This window comes from Macrobrachium nipponense, chromosome 4 (genome assembly GCF_015104395.2).
Source record: "Macrobrachium nipponense isolate FS-2020 chromosome 4, ASM1510439v2, whole genome shotgun sequence".
NCBI lineage: Eukaryota > Metazoa > Arthropoda > Malacostraca > Decapoda > Palaemonidae > Macrobrachium > Macrobrachium nipponense.
In genome coordinates this window covers 115,246,770-115,269,049 of record NC_061100.1, presented here as the reverse complement: position 1 = coordinate 115,269,049, position 22,280 = coordinate 115,246,770, and the positions used below count along the sequence as shown (strand labels likewise).

General features: G+C 36.2%; 1 protein-coding gene across 1 annotated transcript in view; it reads right to left on the bottom strand.

The window, feature by feature from the left end:
• LOC135211489 (uncharacterized) overlaps positions 1–22,280 on the bottom strand; it is a 995,645-nt gene that overhangs the window by 344,475 nt on the left and 628,890 nt on the right. The window contains 1 exon segment of the mRNA XM_064244795.1: positions 13,012–13,184. Coding sequence (XP_064100865.1) covers positions 13,012–13,184 — 173 coding nt within the window.

The following is a 22,280-nucleotide window of genomic DNA, read 5'->3' as shown; positions in this document are numbered from 1 at the left end:
CTATATATATATATATATATATATATATATCTATATATATATATGTATGTACTGTGTGTGTATTAAACAGCCTTATGTCAATCTACAACACATGCCAAAGTGTTTAGAAGCAGAATTATCCCGAAACGATTGCTTAATGAACATTTCTACATAAGATTCCACTGAAGATACTAGTCCTGCAATACTAAAAATCGCTTGAGGACGGATTTTGATCCGAAGGCAATTTATTTTTGGAATTTACATCATACACACATACACTGTCTGGCATATATATATATATATATATATATATATATATATATATATATATATATATATATACATACACAACCCCACACATATATAGATATATAAAGAGATATAACTGATATATGTATATGCATATATATATATATGCATATATATATATATATATACTATAATATAGTATATATATATATATATATATATATATATAAATATATATATATATATAATAATAAAAAAGAGAGAGAGAGAGGAGAGAGAGAGAGTGAGAGAGAGAGAGAGAGAGAGAGAGCATACGTAGACTTTACCCATTAACTTCAGGCATATAGACAGATGCTTACTCACAAACAGGATGTTAAATTTTATCAAAATATATGAAATAACATTGATAACTCCATCAGTCTTGAAGAGTAAAACTAAATACAACGAAAAAAGGAAAATCTGAACTGCCCTCGAGTACTACTCATTTCCAGAAATAACCTTCGAGACTTACATCGTTGGCGGATGTGTCAAGAACAGGAAAGGGACTCGCGGGAAATAGAAGTAAGAAGTGAATACGGAGCTTTATTACGTCTTCCTTTACCTTAACACAGCTTTTTATTTGGGGACTATGGAAAACTGTTTTAAATTCAAGGCTGCTTCCAGCATTCGCATTTTAAACATGACGAGTTCTCTTTTCAGGAAAGGCATTCACATAAGAGCGAGCTTTTTATTTTTTTATTCTTTTTATCTTAAAGAGAAAATATACACGTAAAATATATACGCAATCTTTAATATCCATAAGCTAATTATAGAACTGAAGCTATAGAGTCTTATTTTTCTTCAACCCAATTCTTAGTGCAACGATTAATGCACGTTATATGGAGGGCAAAATCAGTACTAAAATCTGTCTTAGTTTTCAAATTAAAGAGCTAGACACAAAGTTCTCTGGACACAGCACGTAGGGAATTGTAGAGCTTATATATAAAGACAAAACTGTTATACAAGTATAAAGGCAGCTCTTCTGCATACAGTCTTTAAAGTATATATAAACATATATTATATACAAACTTACATGTGTGTATTACATATATACACACACTTATATGTGTGTATGTATTAAATATATATATATATATATATATATATATATATATATATATATATATATATACTTCAAAGACTGACTGTATGCTCAAGAACTGGCTTTATGCTTCAATGATAGGTTTGTCTTTATATATTTGCTCTACAATCCCCTACGTGCTGTGTCCAGAGGACTTTGTGTCTAGCTCTTTAATTTGAAGACTAAGTCAGATTTTAATACTGCCCGCAGTATGCCTTTTTCATGATTCTACCCTCTATTTAACGTGTATTAGAAATAATAGGACCTTGAAAGCATCGCTGTATGGAGAAGCGGTGTGAAGAAACATTAAGACAATAAAACATGAATTCAATAATCAGCTTATCGGTGTTTTCTATTCAATGTTGGGTGTTTTAAGCTTTATGAAATTCAGTAGAGCTATGCAGCACAGGCCTATGAGCGAATCTCCGTGAGTCTACCCCTTAGTATTACATATCAGATCGTCATGTTGTCAATCAAGTTTTAGTGATTCTTCAAATGTCAATTCCCGTCAAAAAGTTTATATACTCTGCAGCCGTTTTCACATAAGGAAAGTCAGTGAGAAGGGATTTTATTATAGTGCTAAATCTGCGCAGTTAGAATATAGTTTACTTCTTTTGCCTCAGTTTCTCCTTTTGAACGTTTCCATATTCAATTTTGTGGAAGCTTTTTTAAGCTGATGAATATGATTTTGTGTGAATTATGAACGGGGATAGTTTCCGTTGTCACAGTTCTTAGGCCCCGTCCACACGGTCGAGCTTTGGTCGACGAACTTTGTCCGATGTGACGTCAGAAGCGGAGAAACAGCGGGAAAAGTCAGAACTTTACCGCAGTTTCTCTGCTTCTGACGTCACATCGAACAAAGTTCGTCGAGCAAAGCTCGGCCGTGTGGACGGGGCCTTACTCTCATCCCGCCGCTAACCTGCTATTCATCCCTAACTTCATAGGACTTACTACGTCTCCAAGTTCCATAATGGAAAGAAATATAACTCTCCAACTGGTGGAGGTTTAATTAAAGATAACCTACCTATCTCTCTCTCTCTCTCTCTCTCTCTCTCTCTCTAGTCCATCATAGAGGCAAAGAAAAGAATCCTCGTCCTAATCTCTCTCTCTCTCACTCTCTCTCTCTGAAGACTATAGTAGAGGGCTAGAGACAAGAATCTACTTCCTGATGCCGCTCTCTCTCTCTCTCTCTCTCTCTCTCTCTCTCTCAAGTGCATCGTAGAGGCAAAGAAAAGCATCTTCGTCCTAATCTCTCTCTCTCTCTCTCTCTCTCTCTCTCTCTCTCTCTCTCAAGTCCATCGTAGAGGGGAGGAAAAGAATCCTTTTCCTGATGTTGTCTCTCTCTCCTCTCCTCTCTCTATCTCTCTCTCTCTCTCTCTCTCAATTCGTAGAGGGGAGGAAAAGAAATCCTTTCCTTGAATGTCCTCTCTCTTTTCTCTCTCTCTCTCTTCTCTCTCTCTCTCTCTCTCTCTCTCTCTCTGAAATCCTTCACTTCAGCTTTCTGGACTTTTAAAATTCGAGATGTTCTCTCCATCCTTCATTTTGTGGAAGGTTTCAAAACCACCCTGACCCATTTTGCTTTCATCTCCAACCCCACCTCACCCATTCGACCCCACCCCGCTCCCTCCTTCAGCCTCCCTGTAGGGTCGCCATACCCAGAGGGTTGGTTACGAGCGAGCGAGTGAAATCCGATGGCAATCACACGGCCACCCGATTCAGAATTAGTCTATCATCATCGGCTTTCGAGCACCAGTGAACGCGCGTCCTGCTGGGAGGCTGTTTCATCCTGCTGCCAAACAAGATGTTTAACCGATCCGCGGTGATTGTGTGTACTACACTCTAAGGGAACTCAGACCAGGACTCACTCTGTATACCTTTATGATGTACATTCATTGATCCCAAACACAAATATAATACCACTGGTCTAAAGCATATCTCGAAACGTTCAAATATCATCAATGCAAAGTTCCATCAACATTACTTCATAAGCCTGATCGAAATTCTGCATTATAGAGATAATTATCTACATAAGGGTGCATAATATACACAGATATTATCTATGTATGTGAGCAGGCTGACGCCTGAGCCCCAATCAGGTTGATATATAGCATGTATCTATGTTCGGGCGTATAACATTCATAGAAATATTATCTATATTTTGATTTATTCTATGACACTGGAAAATAGGCCGAGGGAAAGCACACATCTGGAATATAACGTTTTACCACTAAAGCACCTTACTACCAAGTTTCATCATCAAAATTAGAGGTACATATGGTAAAGAGACTAACACTTATAAAAGCTGTCCGATAATTTCATTAAGAGCTTCACACTGATTTCCGAAAACAAACTAAATTCCTGACAAATAAGATTTTTGGTGAAAATCACGAAAATAACAGGAAATTGTAACAACTCAAGATTCTCTTTTTCCTCGGTTGTCATTGAGAGACCCCTTCCTCTTTACTGTAAATGCAAGATCTAGGTCAGGAAAATAAACAACATCGTAATCAATGGGTCAAATTCATTTGGTCCATTACACAAAGCAACATCCCTTCTTTGCAAGAAAACTCTCATGACGAGATAGGCATACAGGATACTCCCAAAAATAAAAATAAATAAGTTAAAATACGTTGCAGTAAAATAGTAATGAAGACAAACAACTAGAAAGAAGAAGAGTTCCCACATGATAAGAAACCAAGACCTAAATAAAAAAAAAGTAAAAAAAATGGAATATATAAAAGCAACAAGGAAAAAAAGTCAACAATAAACCCACTTAATAATTAACATACGTACACATGGAATAATTATACATACACATTAAGTACATGTACAAACACTAGTATATATACATATACAATATCAATATAAGTATATATATATATATATATATATATATATATATATATATATATTGTAAGTGTTTGTGTGTGTATGAACATGTATATATTATCAACATCTTATGAATGGCTTCACCCCAGCGGGGTGGCGATTACCTGATGAGTCCATCCCTTTTTGATGAAATACATTTTAACAAAGGAATGAACACTTACCAGTATCTCTCTCTCTTTCTCTCTCTCTCTCTCTCTCTCTCTCTCTCTCTCTCTCTCTCTCTCTTACACAGACACACAAACACACACACAAAGGCACATCAATCTAGCTGTAACCCATAAGAGATGTCTAATAACCAAGTACCAAATTCACTTCTGAGGTCAACTGAGGGACACTTGATGTTAGGAACACGCCACCTACCCACCCAGCCACACAAACACACACACAAACACAGAAACAAACTTCCTCGAAGTGTCTGGTCTCCATTGTAAACCAATATTGACTTAAAACCAAATATTCCTGCCGTTCTTCTCTCACTCGTCTTTCCATCCCTCACAAACGCCTACACCAGACGAAACGAAAAAGCAAACGGACCCTAAAGTTTACTGGAGAATGGGCGGCACTCCAACTCCATCTACGACTACTCCCAGCCTGCCCCAGGCACCTGCCGGTACTTTAGTGATTTCAGATGAGCATTGTGTCCCCGGCTCTCCTGTTTCACACTTGACTGCGCGAGCTAATTGGCTGGGAAGTGGCTACCCGGGAAGAATTGGTCTCGGAAAACCGTTTTCAAAATAGTGTCCATTTTTCATTTTTTTTCCTCCCCACGGCCATTGTTTGCTTTCAAAATTCCCATTCCGTTTTGTCTTTTTGTTCCTCCTCGGTTCAGTAAGTTTGGCCAAAACGGGCAGAAATATTTTTCTCCTTTTTCTTTACTGAAAATATGATCTTTGACAAAAAACAGTGGAAAAGATACAAAGCGACATTCTTAATTACTTTATTTCCTTTGATTTTTGTTTCTAATGCAAATAACTTATTTAATTTTGTACAGTGAAACAAAGTAACCGCGACAGAATAGATTAGGAATGAGTTACGCCGAAAAGGAAGTGATATTCTGCAAGATTTTATGGGATATAAAAAAAAAAATTTCAGTAAAAAATTTGCATGTAAGGGAGACGAAACATTTCTTTGTTCTACAAAACTAATAAATAGTAGCAGGGTCGACTAAATAACTATCAGGAAGTTACCTTTACTGGGTATGAACTATCCGTGGTGAAGTTAAATTGTTTTTATCTTGTCTCACAAGGCAGAGTTTTCCTCCCAGGAGAATGATAACTGACTTAATAAACTGATTTATTTCGCAGTCTTAACCTGGCTTTCATCATTAAAATAGTAATCATTTTGATTTACAGACCAACCAACATCAATATATTTCTAGGAGATACATATACACATACACACAAATGTATGTATGTATGAATGTGATAATTTTTTAATTTTTTTTTTATGATATATATATATATATATATATATATATATATATATATACATATATATATATATATATATATATATATATATAATATACACACACACAAACATATATACATAATATATTATATATATATATACATATTATATATAACATACATATATTATATTACATAGTATATATATATATATATATATTATATATATATATATATATATATATATATATATATATATCATTTCATTGTGTATGTGTTTTCGCGAGTTTAAGAAAAAAATATCCATTCAACCAGGAAGAACACTGATAGGAATAAATGTGATTTACCCTGAAATTTCACAGCTTTTAAACTAGACTTTTATTTAAAAAGAGGATGAAACCTAGAGGAAGAAAAAAAAAATTCTCTGAGCGCAAAGAGTTTTCCGAAAAAGGTAATGAAAGAGTGCAACACTTTCAGCAGAAAAATAAAAACGTTTATGGAGAAAAATGATACAGACAGCGGAGTCATTTTTTTCCTTTGTGTTATTTGGCGAATGTGCTCTTGCAGTGGGATACTCAGCAAACATTAATTTTGAGGCCGGGTCATCAACACCTCAGTAAAAAGAGACAACAAAAATCACACAGGATGGAAGAAAAGTTCAAGCTGTCTTCACAATGAATAACGACGACATTTTTCACTGTGGGGAAAAGCTTTGGATGCATCGGTTTTTGTAGATCTGAGATACAGTCATCAATATCAATGTTAGTATCCACATACCTTCATAAATAACGGCAATAAAAGAGAGGGTCAATACAGAAACTCAGGAACCTGAGGACATCACGTACCGTCCAAAATCTCGACTAAGGTACCTTCATTCTACATTTTTAGAGGCATGTAATAAGAGAGGCTGGGCCGGGCTGGACAACGGCTAGTCTAGGCGAGTAGCTTATTAGCCCTTCACTCTTATAGTTAAGGGATGAACAAATGGGCATGCATAACTTTTCGTTACAGTAACAAGGATGATGATGATTGCTATTATATTAAGATAATATATATTCCTGGTGCAAGAATCCTGCTGGGAGTAAAGGAGTACAGAAATAAAAGATGAAAAACGTAAATAAGGAGTTAAAAATAACAGCAACACGGCACACCATCGTTCCAGCAACCGCTGTCAAAAGGACGGAGGAATAATCCGCTGACGTTAATGCACTTACTTGTACGTGGGTGCAAAATCCTTTCACTTTTCTTCTAAAGGTCGTCTGCACGAAGGTCCATTTTTGAACTACACGGCCTGTTCCATTCCAGATGGAATTCATCGCGAAAAGAACATGTTTTCCTCTGGACCGACTCGCTGCCGGGAGGGAATCTTCAGTGGTGATTCAAATGCATAAGAGAGGAATCCGTATCTGTTTCATTTTCCATAAATGTCATTTCAAAACGGATCCCTTCATGAAATACACAGGTTCTGATGCTGGGACTCGTCTGATTTAAATCGTTAGGGTCTAGACAAGATTTACTCCCGTTTCTGAATGTTTATTTTGCGTCATATTTAAATTGGGTTGGATACAGCGAAAAGGGGCCGTCTTCTTTATTGACCTACTTGACATTCTACGTACAAGTATGGCCCTTGTCATTGACGAGGTTATGACAGAAGTGACAAAAACTTACAGGTCATTTAGTGGACGAAAAGGCTGCTTGAGACCGATAGTTTACAACAGGGAAAAAGACTAGAGAAAAGAAGACGAGTATCGAAAGCTTTTTGCCTGGCCTTGCTCTAATAAGTGACAAAATTGTCAAAGGTTTCGATACCCGCCTTTGTTCTGTTGTGGTTTCCCTGTTGTGAACTAGATATTTCAAACAGCGTTTCATCCACTAAATGACCTGATGTTTTTGTCACTTATGCCATAACCTCGTCAGTGGCAGAGGTCATAAGTGTACGTAGAATGACATGTAGGTCGATAAAGCAGACGGTCGCCTTTCGCAGTGTTCAACACAATTTAAATATGGCGCAAACTAAGCATCTGTAAAGGGAGATGAAATCACAAGAGTGTCAGCATCAGAACTTGTGTATTTCACAAGGGATTCGTTTTGCAATGACATTTATGGAAAATGAAACAGACAGATTCCTTTCTCAAGCGTTTGAATCACCACTGGGGACGCCCTCCTTCAAGCAAGTTGGTCCAGAGGAAAGCATATTCTTTTCGCGTTGAATTCCATCTGGAAGAGAACAGTCCGTGCTGTTCCAAATGGACCTTTGAGTCGACGACTTTCAGTGGAAAAGCAAAATGATTTTTACTCTCACGTACAGCTAAGTGCATTAACATCAGTGGAAAACTCCTCCGTCCTTTCGACAGTGGTTGCTAGAGCATGGAACTATGGCGTAGCATGTTTCTGTCTATTTTAGCTATAGATTTGTCTTTTTATCTTTTATTGCTGTACTTATTTACTTCCAGGAGGAATCTTTCTGATTGCACACAAGGGGATTGTATGTTAAGGGCTTCACTAAAGTGTGTTCACACCAGGAATAATAATGATAATCATCCTATCATCGTAACTAGATGTTATGCGTATCCATATGTTTATTCTTTAACAGTAAAAGTGTATGGGCAATAAGCTCCATGTTTAGATTAGCCGTCGACCAACCCGTGCCAGCTCTTATGTGGAGTGAAGATACCCTGGTCGCAACTTCCTGACGGTACGTTATGTCCTGAGGGTCTTGGCTTCCGGTAATTACCATCTCTTTTATTACCGTTATCTATGACTTTTCTTTTATTACCGTTCTTTATGACGTCGCTTTCATTAGCGTTATTTATGACTGTATGGTTATACTAAAAGTTATAGGGACACTGATTTTTCAGATCTGAAAAATCGGTGCAGGCAAAGTATTTCCCCATAATAGCAACTGCAACCTTTCTCAACAGCAATGTTTCTAGAGTAAATAATTGCAAGAATACTCTCACCAAATTCCACAAAGGAAAATGCTGACTACTCCCGATGTCATTTCTCACCATAAAAGTTTTTATTTTTCTGCGGAATGCTTCTCCTTTCATTAACTTTTTCAAAAAACTCTTCTAAATCAGTGAACTTTTTTCCTTCTTTTGGGTGCCATCCTCTTTTCAAACAAGCGTATTGAGGAAACTTGGGAGACTGCAGGTAAGCACACCCATTTCATCGTTCATGTTATATATATATATATATATATTATATATATACTATACGTATATATTTATAATATATATATAATATATATATATATATTGATATATATATATACGTATATATATATATATGTATATAAATATATATAATATATATATATATATATATATAGATATATATATATCTATATATATATCTATATATATATCTATATATATATATATATATATATATATATATATATATATATAAGGTATATATATATCACGTGTATATATATATATATATGCATGTGTGTAGTAATGCATTGAGACATGCACATGGAATATATATAAATAAATATAAATAAACAATTAACGATTGCACCAACACCTCAACGCTTTGCTCCTGTTTGTACATCCTTACGTACTGTTCAAAAACAAAGAGGGCCACTCCTTCATACCTCTCCGGTGCATCTCCGAAAACGCTTGACTAAAGGCAGCGCCACTTGAATCTTACGCTTGAGAATTTCTGAAAAGACTCCGCCGGGTAAAAATATCTGATGAAATAAAAAGGACCCCGTTTCGGGTAACACTCGTTCCATTCACCGGTGGCAAAAAAAAAAAAAAAAAAAAAAAAAAAAAAAAAAAAAAACAAAAAAAAAAAAAAAAAAAAAAAAAAAAAAAAAAAAAAAAAAAACTTATCGACTCCGCCGCTGAAACAAAAGCTTCTCACGCCAATGAAACGATGACCTGCAAATGCATAATGCTGCAATGTTTGGAGAAAAGAAAGAAGATAACGAAGAACGGAAAGGTTATCGATTTCTTTGCTGTGTGGGAAGCGGGTCGTGATTATAAAACGAAGGTCCGAGATTGCATCATCTTTGAGATAATACTAATTAGCTCGATTAAACACCAGATATTATTCAAATGCAAAACTATCACAAGAAGGAAATAATTCAATATGTAACCGGCTTGAAAACCCCAGAAATCTGAGGAATAAACATAATTCAAGAACAATTACTAGACAGTGATATCTATAACACAATATACAAAATACTCAGAGAGAGAGAGAGAGAGAGAGAGAGAGAGAGAGAGTTAGTTAAGTATATCTTAGCTGATTAATAGCTCTCCTACGGCTACCCCGAAGGATTAGATATTTTTACTTGGTTAGGAACCAATTGGTTACCTAGCAACGGGGCCTACAGATTATTGTTGGATCCGAACCAAATTATATCAAGAAATGAAATTCTAATCACAAGAAATAAATTCCTCTGATTCCACGTTGGCAAAGCGGCGAGTCGAACTTGCGACCACCGAATCGGTAGGAGAGCACGTAAACCACTCTCCCTTACCTTACAGACCTTACAGTTCGTTCGGGTTGCCCCAGGTCCCTCAGTGTGAGGCGCCTCTAATGTCTACCAGAGAGTTGCTAGTACATCTTCCGGTATATTTTGCATCTTCCAATCTTGGATGGTCTGGGATGCAGTTTAGATATTTGTCGAGCTTATTCTTAAACACATCTACGCTCACTCCTGATATATTCCTCAGATGAGCTGGCAACGCATTGAATAGACGCTGCATTATCGATGCTGGTGCGTAGTGGATTAATGTTCTGTGTGCTTTCCTTATTTTTCCTGGTATAGTTTTGGGCACTATTAATCTACCTCTGCTTGCTCTTTCTGATATTTTTAGTTCCATGATATTTTCTGTTATTCCTTCTATCTGTTTCCATGCCTGAATTATCATGTAGCGTTCTCTTCTCCTTTCTAGACTATATAATTTTAAGGATTGTAGTCTTTCCCAGTAGTCTAGGTCCTTAACTTCTTCTATTCTAGCTGTAAAGGACCTTTGTACACTCTCTATTTGTGCAATATCCTTTTGATAGTGTGGGCACCATATCATATTGCAATATTCAAGTGGACTACGAACATATGTTTTATAAAGCATAATCATGTGTTCAGCTTTTCTTGTTTTGAAGTGCCGTAACAACACTTCCCATTTTTTGCTTTACATTTTGCCAACAGAATGGCTATTTGATCATTGCATAACATGTTCCTATTCATCATCACACCAAGGTCTTTAACTGCTTCCTTATTTGTGATTGTCTCATTATTAGGTCCCCTATATGCATATAGCTTTCCTTCTCTGTCTCCATAATTTATTGATTCAAATTTATCAGAGTTAAATACCATCCTATTTACCTCTGCCCAATCATATACTTTGTTAAGGTCTCTTTGTAGAGCGTTCCTATCTTCATCACAAGTAATTTCTCTACTTATTCTTGTGTCATCAGCGAAACTACTCACTACCGAATCCTTAACATTACTGTCTATGTCTTCAATCATAATAACAAACAATATTGCAGCTAGCACCGTACCTTGTGGCACACCGGATATTACCTTGGTTTTATCCGATTTCTCATCGTTTGCAATAACTATCTGTTTTCTGTTGTGTAAAAATTCTTTTAACCATCTTCCTACTTTATCTACGATATTGTGTTTTCTAATTTTCTTTGCTAATATATTATGGTCTACTTTGTCAAAAGCTTTTGCAAAGTCTAGATAAACCACATCTGTTTCATTTCCGCTTTTCATATTTTTGAATATGTTCTCACGGTGGACTAACAGTTGGGTTTGTGTACTTTTTCCGGGTACGAAACCGTGTTGTCCTATATTAAAACAAATTATTTTTTATTTTTTAAATGTTTCATAATATTTTTCTTCATTACCCTTTCATACACTTTCATAATATGTGATGTTAGACTCACAGGCCTATAATTACTTGCCTCTAGTCTTGATCCACTTTTGAAAGTAGGGGTGATATATGCTAATTTGTGCTCATCATAAATCTTGCCTGTATCTACACTTTGTCTTAATAATATTGCAAGTGGCTTTGCGATAGAATGAACTACTTTCTTTAACAAAATAGCAGGGACTCCATCCGGCCCTGCAGCAGCTCCATTTTTAATTTCATTAATTGCCTGCACAATATCAGCTTCATTAATTTCTATGTCAGCTAAATATTCACTATTTTCGTCCCTTACTTCTATATCATTATCTTCATTATCTATTCTAGGGGTGAATTCTCTATATCGTTCTGCCAGTATGTTGCAAATTTCCTTTTTTCATTCGTTAATCTCCCTTCAATTCTCAGAGGGCCTATTTCTATTCTTCTTTTATTCATCTTCTTCGCATATGAGTATAATAGTTTTGGGGTTTTGCTTGATATTTAATAGGGTTTTTTCTTCCAAGTCCCGTTTTTCATTTTCTTTTGATTGTATAATCTTTTGTTCTGCATTTTCTATCTTACTTTTTAGTTCTATAACTTTCCATGCATTTTTTTCTTTTGCAAGACCTTTTTTCCACTTTCTGATTTTCTGGAACAAGATCCTTCTGTCTCTTGGTATGCATGTATGATGTTTACTTTTCTTCTTCGGTATATATTTATCCACTATTTTCTCCAATATTTTATATAATATCTCCGTATTTACCCTTATGTCATCACTTACGAAAATGTTATCCCAATCTTTGTTTAATTCTTCATTTTAATTTCTGACCCCATTTATATTTTTACTGTAGAAAGTTGTATTTTCCATATCCTTCCCACTTTTTCATTTCTTGCTTATCTCTATTTTCACTTGCTTTGGAATGAACTGTTAATTCTATGACATTATGATCTGAAATACTCGCATTATAAACTATTATTTCTTTAACATAATTCATCTCGTTCACAAATACTAGGTCTAAAGTATTTTCCTTTCTTGTTGGCAGGTGATTTATTTGTTGAATGTTATATTCTAGTAGCATATCTAATAGCTTTTCAAATTGCCTCTTATCTTCTGCACTACTATTACTCTCTTTTTTATATGTATAAGTACAACCACAGTCTCCTATTCGTTCTTTCCATTCTACGAAAGGAAAGTTGAAGTCACCAGATAGGAGAATCGTCCAGTTCTTGTGATTTCTACATATATCATCCAATTTTTCAATTATTAAGTCAAACTCTTTAGTATTAGGAGGTCTATATATTACTATGTTCATCAACGAGGAACTTGGAGAGAGAGAGAGAGAGAGAGAGAGAGAGAGAGAGAGAGAGAGAGAGAGAGAGAGAGAGAGAGAGAGTCAGTCAATTCATTTTGTGGTTATGTTATTTCCAAAGGATATTATTTCAAGCTACCACACCAAATTATTTCCGTGCTGCCTCTTCCATAGTCGTAATTCCTTACCGTTCTTATGATGGCTTCCTCGTCCCTGGGGCAGGATTCCGAAGGGGCGTTTCTTGGATTCTTGTAGATCTTCCTGCCCTCGACGATCTCGTCGTCGTCGTGAAAGGCATAGCTGAGGGGGTCGCTCGTGTATCTGAGTCTTCGCAGGAGGCTGCGCTGCTGCCCTCGGCATTCTGCGAACAAAATTCGTTCTTCGGTTAGATTTTAAAATCTTTCACATATTGTGAATAGTTGAATATTATGATGAAAATATATTATTTTCAAAGCAAATGGGGTCATCTTTATCCAAGGCAGACAAATTAAAAGATTAAGAGTATAGGTTCACTCTCATTAATATATATACACAAACACACACTCATGCATGTGAGTGTTTGTGTATGTATGTATGCATATAATTATACATTTATTACAAATATTTATTTATTTATTAGTCTATTTCTCTATCTGATCAACATACTTTCAACTGCCTGAATGAAATCCCTTCTGGGGAAAACTTCAGTAACACAAAGGGCAAATCAACAGCTAGATAAAACACCTAAAACACACACACACACACACACACACACATTCATACTGTTATGCACCTATTTTGCATTCTTGAGCTTTTATTTTTTTACTTTCCTCTTGTTCCCCATTCTTTCCACATGCCTAAATCATCGCAAAATACTCCTATACATCCTACACAGGTGCTCCTTTTCTTTTTTTTATACCACACCTGCTGAGCATTTTTTTTCCTTTATTCGGATTCAACAGCCCCGCATGGCTTCCATACAAGAGCATTAGCTCAACAATGTATCAGTGCTTTCATAAATAGGCATATATTAATTCCCGGTCTTTTGCACAACGCTCTTGCTTGTAGTATTCCGAGGTTCACCTCCTTCCTCGTCCTACCATCATATGTCATACATATTCCCAATTCCAGTATGTGGATCAACGATCTTTATGTATCCGTCATTCACATAGAGAGTAGTTGCTCAAGCTTTCGGCTCAAATTTACTCTCATTTCTTAAAACACTGTTTAAAGCTTTGCTGGTTTCTGCAGTTTCTCCTCACTATTGACCAAATAATACAGCACCATTTGCAAACCTCCTCCATTCCACATTCCATTCAAGAAAAATTTTTAACATCGAATTTCCTTTCCTTAACTTCTCCCATCCACCCATCCACGAACATATTAAGCTGCAGAGGCATAAACAGAGAGCCTCTTGGATCTTACCCAAATTGAAAACAAGTAAACCCAACGTTAGGAACCTTCGATAAGAGTCGGTTATAACCATTCGGATCTGTTATGATGCTCTACTAACCTAGAACGCCAGCCAAAGTGCCAATGAAAATTTGATCACAGGCATGAACAAAACACGTACATAGCTAGTTTCTGGCCCGCACATGGCACGGAGTATTACTAAGGATAAGATAAAATGCAACTGGAGGAAAACTTTGCTTCGAAGGTTTATCAGGCTCTCGCCTTTCTGTTTTTGAGCTTTTAATTCAGTAAGATAAAATGGCATAACAACAAGTGCGGCCAATGACACCCGGCTATCTCTGAGATACGAGTAAGTGAGAGATCATGCTACAATCACAGTCGTCTATTCAAGCGTTTCATTATCGATCAAAATAATTCTTTTCATCTACATTAATCTTTTTTCCTTAATTTCGTTTCTGCTTGTACAAACAGGAGCATTATTTTGGACGAAACGAAGTTTATTAGAATTGCTTAGTGGTTGTTCAATTAGTGCTGGAGTACCCGAAACAAAATAAGAAAATAAACCAAAATCTCAGATAAAACTATATTTTGTTAAACAATGAGCAAGGGGAGTAACTGAAACGATATTGTCGTCAAGCGTTATTTTTCTTACGAATGAGAACAACGTCTTTTATGCAAAGTAAGTCATTAAAAGCGCAATAAAACATTAATTTCCCCTACACGGAAGTCTTGCATTTCCGTAATGGCAAACATAGAGACAATCATGACGTCTTAATTTCACTTGCAATGTTTTTTATAATGGCATGAGACGAAAATATGCTTTATATTTATTGAAAATCGCCCTCTCTTTGAGTTTCCTAGGTCATTGCCTCTTCTTTGTTTATTCCAAACAATGATTCCGAGCCATATAAAACACATCAAAATATATATAGAGGTTCAGAGGTTCCCATCAAAATACCATGAAAGAGATATTAACCCATAGATGTAATAGCAGCCATTAACACACGAAGCGGTGTAGTCATGGTCGACTCGAAAACTGACGATTAATCTTCTTATTCAGGTGTAAATTCTTCCCTGGGGTCTTTTCAGGGTAAGGAGGAAAATGGCAACTATTTATCAGCAGACATTACAAATACAAAATGTTTTCCAGTTCAAACCCACGCGGATATATACGCACCCTACAAAATAAACGACGATTAATGTTAAATAACGCTGGACATTTAATAAATTCATCGATAAGTTCTAACATAAATACCAGATAAAAATACTTTAATTATATAAAACTAACTCTCCCTACGAAAGTGGAATTTATAACGACAGCATGCAAAGAGGCCTAAAAACTAGAGGTCTACTACAAAAGCTACGATTTTGGAGAGAGAGAGAGAGAGAGAGAGGGGGTTGTTCATCTGAAGACATTCAACTTATCCCCCGTATTTCTGTGCCCGGAAATCGATTCCAGTTCTGGCCACCTGAGGAGAAGCAATTTGGAATGACAAGCGAAAGGGTGATGATAATGACGACAAAATTGGAGTGGATGAAGTTTACGGCGGGCGGCTCGAACTGAATGAACGACGATCGCTGACAGATAAAAGAAGGAAACGACTCCGGTGGTTCTAAACAATCACAAGAAATGAAGACAAAGCAAGAAGAGATAGAAGAGAGGGAACGAATAAAAGCATCTGCATTTCCACGTTTTCCCCATCTCAAAAAACAAAAAAACAAAAAAAAACAAAAAACAAAAATAAAGGGGGAGCAGCATAAAACCTGCTGCGCCAATAAAGCTTCCCCGATGCCGGAAACTTCTTTTGAAAAGAACTCCGTAGTTCGGGGGAAAAGATGGGTTTATCTGATACCAGCACAGAAGCAGATACCTGTTACTCACATTTACATGAATGTAAACCTACGCTATTTCCACTGACAGCCGTTCCCCCTGCCGCCTTTAAGGTACGAATTCAGTGGACGAAAACCTTCCGTTCATGTATTTCTTTTATTTTTTCTTTATTTAAAATTCCATTTCAAGGATTCAGGCACTCATGCTGGTCTCTTGGATATGGGAAAATTAAATATTAAAGTGTCGCGCAGGCAGCAATGTTCATAAAGAGTCCCGAAAACCAATGAATTTAAACATCTGATGTCTAGGCCAGTCCCTTACGACGCTAGTGATTGGCTGTTGATAAGCCAATCGTAGGCACGGTGTATGTTCCACCTCTCCTCTCAAAATAATCCCTCAGGAGAGCTCGGAACACAGATGCTGCCTATGTGAACTCTCTCGAGAGACTGAGAGTTTCCAGCTCTGTGATTGGCTTATCAACAGCCAATCACGAGCGTCGTAAGGGACTGGCCTAGATGTCAGATGCACCGTTGATGCGAATCTACTATAGCAACAGCGTCCCTAGTATGACTTCTGTAGTTCGAAAGAAAACGGCAACCTTAAGGAAGAGGTAATGGCTAACTCTCACACACACACACACACACACACACACACACACATATATATAATATATAGATATATATATATAAAAATATATATATCTATATATAGATATATATATATATATATACAGATTGCATACGAAGCAGGGGAAGGAAGAGAAGACGATGGATTGATGAGCTAAGAAAATTTGCGGGTATGGAATGGCATTGACAGACCTTTTGTCCCGCGGTGGACAATAAACGGTTGATGATGATGATGGTGATTATATATACATACACACAAAACACACACACACACGCACACAGACACAGACACACACACACACATATATATATAATTTTGTCTTTTGTACACAAGTCAGTTTAATAATTACAAATATGAAGGCCACACATATCAATTAATATCGAATTCGAAATTAGTGAGAATAACTTAAGCCGGAGGGGAATTATAATTGGTAAGTGCTTCTGTAGTGCTGGCCAGGACTGGAAGGGGATCTTTGGTTTAGATGGTGATTGTTATGACCCTTGTTGGGCCAGGGTGCAAGTTCTTTTGCACAAGAATAGAGAGGACAGTGATCTTACCAAGTATCCAGATAAATTCAGTCAGCGGAGACAAAAACACACAGGAAAACTCAACAATATTTATTAACAAACAACGCAAAAGAATATAAAGTCAGCCTTGTGACTATACAGGACATAACTTAGTCCTTACTACTCCCGTAGGAGTTCCTAATTACTAACACTAAACCCTAGAACAGAAAATATTGAGAGATAAACTGCATAAATTAGTAAAATGGGCCCAACACCAACATAAATATAAACCAATACCTATAACTAATCAGAGAGGAAAGAAGTAAAAGACCAACAGGGGGGAAACTTACTTCTCCTACCTACAATTATAAACTAAATCTTAAATATATCAAGCATCAAACATCTTAAAAGATAATATACACAAGAAATACGGAAAATTACAACATCACTCGTGACAAGATATACACGGACTGGCACATATATATATATATATATATATATATATATCTATATTATATTTTATAATATATTATAATAGATATTATATATATCATATATATATTATATATACATATATAGCGGCAATACGCAATGCCAACAGTCTTGAAGGACTCACTAACAAAAAGAATACTCTTCTCACACTAAAAGGATGAATGGATGCCCAAACGATCCAGGCTAAACATTTGCCTTGAAGGCCGAAATACCGAGGTGCCGTGATCTTTTACATCCACTGGGACAATGCCACGTACCAGGCCAAAATTCCGCTATCTGAAGGGCGTGCAGCTACACAGGTCACCAATACCATGGGGAAGGAGTCTTTCGTGCTCCCAACCAAAAACACAAGGGAAATTCCCTACCTGGTAGCAACCGCCCTACTTGCACCTTCACGGGCCTCAATGCCCCCACCGCTGCAGCTCAGAAGGACGTCGTAGGCAAACACAGTGATGTCCCTCCCACGTCCACTCTGTCGGGATCCAGCGCCGATATCAGAGCCCGCAGGACAGTACACACAGTAAGGGGGAAAGTCACCGCAGATGGCAGAAATGCCCCTGCGCCTTCAATACTGACGACGACAAATCCTTCGAAGGACGATTAAGAAAAATATGCCAGCTGCACAACCATGCGGGGAGAATAGCGAGCCCGAACTGTTCTCGGGAAAAAGTCGCGCCCCTCCAATATCCTCACTGGTGTCCTTTTCACCAACCATTCAAAAGATAAACAAAACAAAAAAAACTAGCATTAATAAGATGCTCACAAACATTTAACAAGCGGGGAGGAGGTTTAACAAGCAATTCGCTTGACGCTCAGCCGAGATCAAAGTAAAGCTTAAAACTAAAGCCTTAAAAACTAATTTCCTTACGCTAAATTTTATATACAACAAAATATAACAAAAGCAGTAACAAGGCTGAGATAAAAATAAAGCAAAAGCAATGCCAATTACGTTAATACATGATAGTGATAGACAGTCGACTTCAGCAATCGGCAGTCGAGACAGATAATATAAGTTGCAATCGTCTTTATATACCATACCCATAACTGTCAAATTCAAGTCCTGTACTTAGAATCGATAACAGCTCAGTTGACTGGTTAATCTAATTCATCGTTTCTCTGTTGAACGATCTCTTCATCCTTATTATAAATAGTCTGTATATTCAATTATCAGTAACTAATATCCTACTCTTGGGCTTCTTGGGTAGTAATGGCGACGTTGTCCCGGAGAATTTTAGTTTTTCTCTGGCTTGGTCTGCGAAAATAAAAATTGGCTTCTGTGTGGTCTTCCAGACAAAAAGGATTTTTTTTTCTATAATACTTTCAACTAAAGGACTTGTCATTATATAAATGCACTCTGTACTTATACTTACAAAAGAGTGTCCGAGCATTTACGACCATTGGCAAAAATTTTCTATTGTCTTTTTCACTCATTCATTTATTCAATAATCTTTTTTTATAATACCTTCAAGTAAGGTACCTATCATTACGTAAATAGATGTACTCAGTACACATGCATGTAAAATCATGCACGCTCAATGAAAATATTAATTTCTTTTGTCTTTTCCACCAACTTTCATTTTTCTCTAATAAACTTCATTGCTCTCTTAATCATATCTTCAGGAATCAGATACAGAAATCTGAAATTTTTTTTATGTCTTCTCTCTTTTCATAAGGGACACTTTTTTTATTATTATGATGCACAGTCAACTGACTATGTCCTACGGAAAACAATCTGTAATTATATAGTTCGCATAATGGAAATGTTCGATATCTCAGGTTGAAATGACTTTCACTAAGACAGATGACACATCTGATATGATAAAGTACAAGTGATTTTCGAAGATATACTGTCTCTACCCAAACAAGCCATCTCTCTCTGAACACATCTGGATCCAGAAATCGTGTGAGTGGTGTGGTCTATACTTCCCCTTAAAAGCACTAATGAATATTGCATACATAGGCCCATGGCAAAGACACCATTTTAGATACATTTTAATGTGAAAAAAATCCTGCATATAGTACAGTTTTAATAAAATGGAAACGCTACCCAAATAAAAAATATAGCATGAAGGAATGAGACTAAACTTAAAACAATCCCTAATCTGCAAGCCCCATGCCTTTTAAGTACCCCCATTATTCTCTCCTGGTGGATACAAGCCAACAGCTCTCCCACCCCAACCACCCACACCCCCACCATCCATGCCTACCCAACATTCGAAATTTTAAAAGGGAGTGTGTCGAGCTTGTGGGGAGGGGGCGGTTAGGGGGGGAAAGTAGACTATTTTGTGGGAGAGAGAGAGAGAGAGAGAGAGAAGGGGGACCGGTCCTACTATCCGGGTTGTGGATGAGACTGGAGGGGTACCTAGGGATAGGGTGGTGGGGCTGGAGGGGGCGTTAGTGGAGGAAACCTCGCAGGTTAAAATTAAACCCGGAGGCGGAATAGTTGGTATATGAGGTTGTATACAAGGGACGGGATAAAACAGAAATTGAAAAGAGAGCAGCAGCAGCCTAGGAAAATCAGGTCAGGCGAGAGAGAGAGAGAGAGAGAGAGAGAGAGAGAGAGAGAGAGAATGGACAAATGCGGATGATGATGAAAGGGAGGTGGTGAAACGAGGGATTAAAAGCAGACACGTAATAAAGACAGTAAGATGGACGATAGAGACAGACTCAGATACAGAAATAATGAACATGAAAAATATAATAGTTTGATAAGAGACCAACACAACTGACATATAGAGTTAACACAAGAAAACTCACATATGGAGTTATATAACAACAAAATGACTATAGCAGAGACACAAGTTTTGGAAGACTAAATCTGGACTAAGTTCATCCAATTTAATACCCACAGCGACAATATAAAGATTTTGTTTCCAGTTAAATTAAAGGTCCTAAATAAACCCTCTTCAGCACCGCCAGGTAGAGAAATTTAGATTAATTAGACGAGTAAGTAAACAGCATCAAGAGGAGAATTACAACCAGTCGATTGTTTTCTAGAAAATATATTTATATGATTGTACGTCAAAAACAAGTGCTTGATCATGAATTGACTCTAATCATTCCTTCTTACCTAATTAACCTAACTCGAAGGAAAACGGCAGACCTCTCTCCTTACTAAAAAAATAAATAAATAATAAAAAATAAAAATATAAAATCCTCCTCAAACATCAGCAAATTTCAATGTCTGGGATTAATATTGAGAACAGCATAAGAAAAGAAGGTAAGTATCGACTATGAATTAATTTTGTCTAAAGCTGAAAGTGAGACTATTCAATATGACACACATATGAAAGTACATTATTCAGGTCAGAATAGCAAAAGTTTATTGAAGAAAGTTACGCATCTGCAATGTACATTACGCTATAACTGAAATTTTGTGTTTATAATATATATATTATATATATATATATATTCTATATATATAGATATATATATATATATATATAGTAAATGCATTACGGTACAAATGACCATTAATATCCAATATGTTAACAGAAGAGGAATGTTTTAGTTGATAATAATTTCGAAATTATTATGCACTAAAAATATTCCCTTTCGGTTAACATGTATGAAAATATAATTCTGAGGTAGAGCGAACGGACTATTACAGGACATTTGTAGCGTAATGCATGTATATGAATCACGGTGATGTGATAAAAATTCATATATATTATATATATATATATATATATATATATATGTGTGTGTGTGTGTGTGTGTATGCATGTGTGTGTGGGTGTGCGCATGTATATATGAATATATATATATATATATATATATATATATATATATATATATATAATTATATATACCACTTGTAATATTTTATTTTACAACTTTCATCCTTTATTCAGACCAAATCTGTCTCTTACCCTCCTCCCCTCACGATAGTCAACAGAATTCATATCTCTGATAAAAAGTATATATGGTTTGCCTTTGAATAAATCACTCTTTTTCTCTAAAAGTCATGGCTTTCATGCAAAATGTCGCAATTCAAACTGGTACACTTGACGGCAGTCACGCATCAAGGCCCTACCTATGCAATATTCATAGCATATATCTTTTATCGTGAAAAGTATCGTGAAGAGAACTTTTTGTCGTTGTATGGGAGTCTCATCTATCCACTATAGACAGCAGCATTTTTTCCCATTAATGCTTACAAAGCCAATCATTCTTGTAAAAATAAAATCTATACAAAATATTAGAGTTAATACAATACAAAATCACTCACTGTTTGCTTGAAAGAAAGTAGAGTTGTCGGAAGCGTCGCTCAACAAGAAAATAAAATAAATAAATAAAAAATACCAATAAATTTAGTTTCAGTTTGTTGTGCTTGAGATCACACACCTCTTACAATGAGGTCAATCAACAGGATTATTAATGGCAAAAGCCCAATGAACGAACATCAGAAGTGATGGATAATAAAAAAAAAAAAAGAAACACAAATCAATGAACCTTGAGACAAGACGAGTGACAGAATTATACAATTTTAAGAAGCGAGCCAGATCAAAAACGAAAAATTATCTCGAGATGAATTATTTTTCATAAGCTAATCCAAATATTCTAATAACACAGCCCTTATGAAATATACACTTGTCGCTCTTGTCTT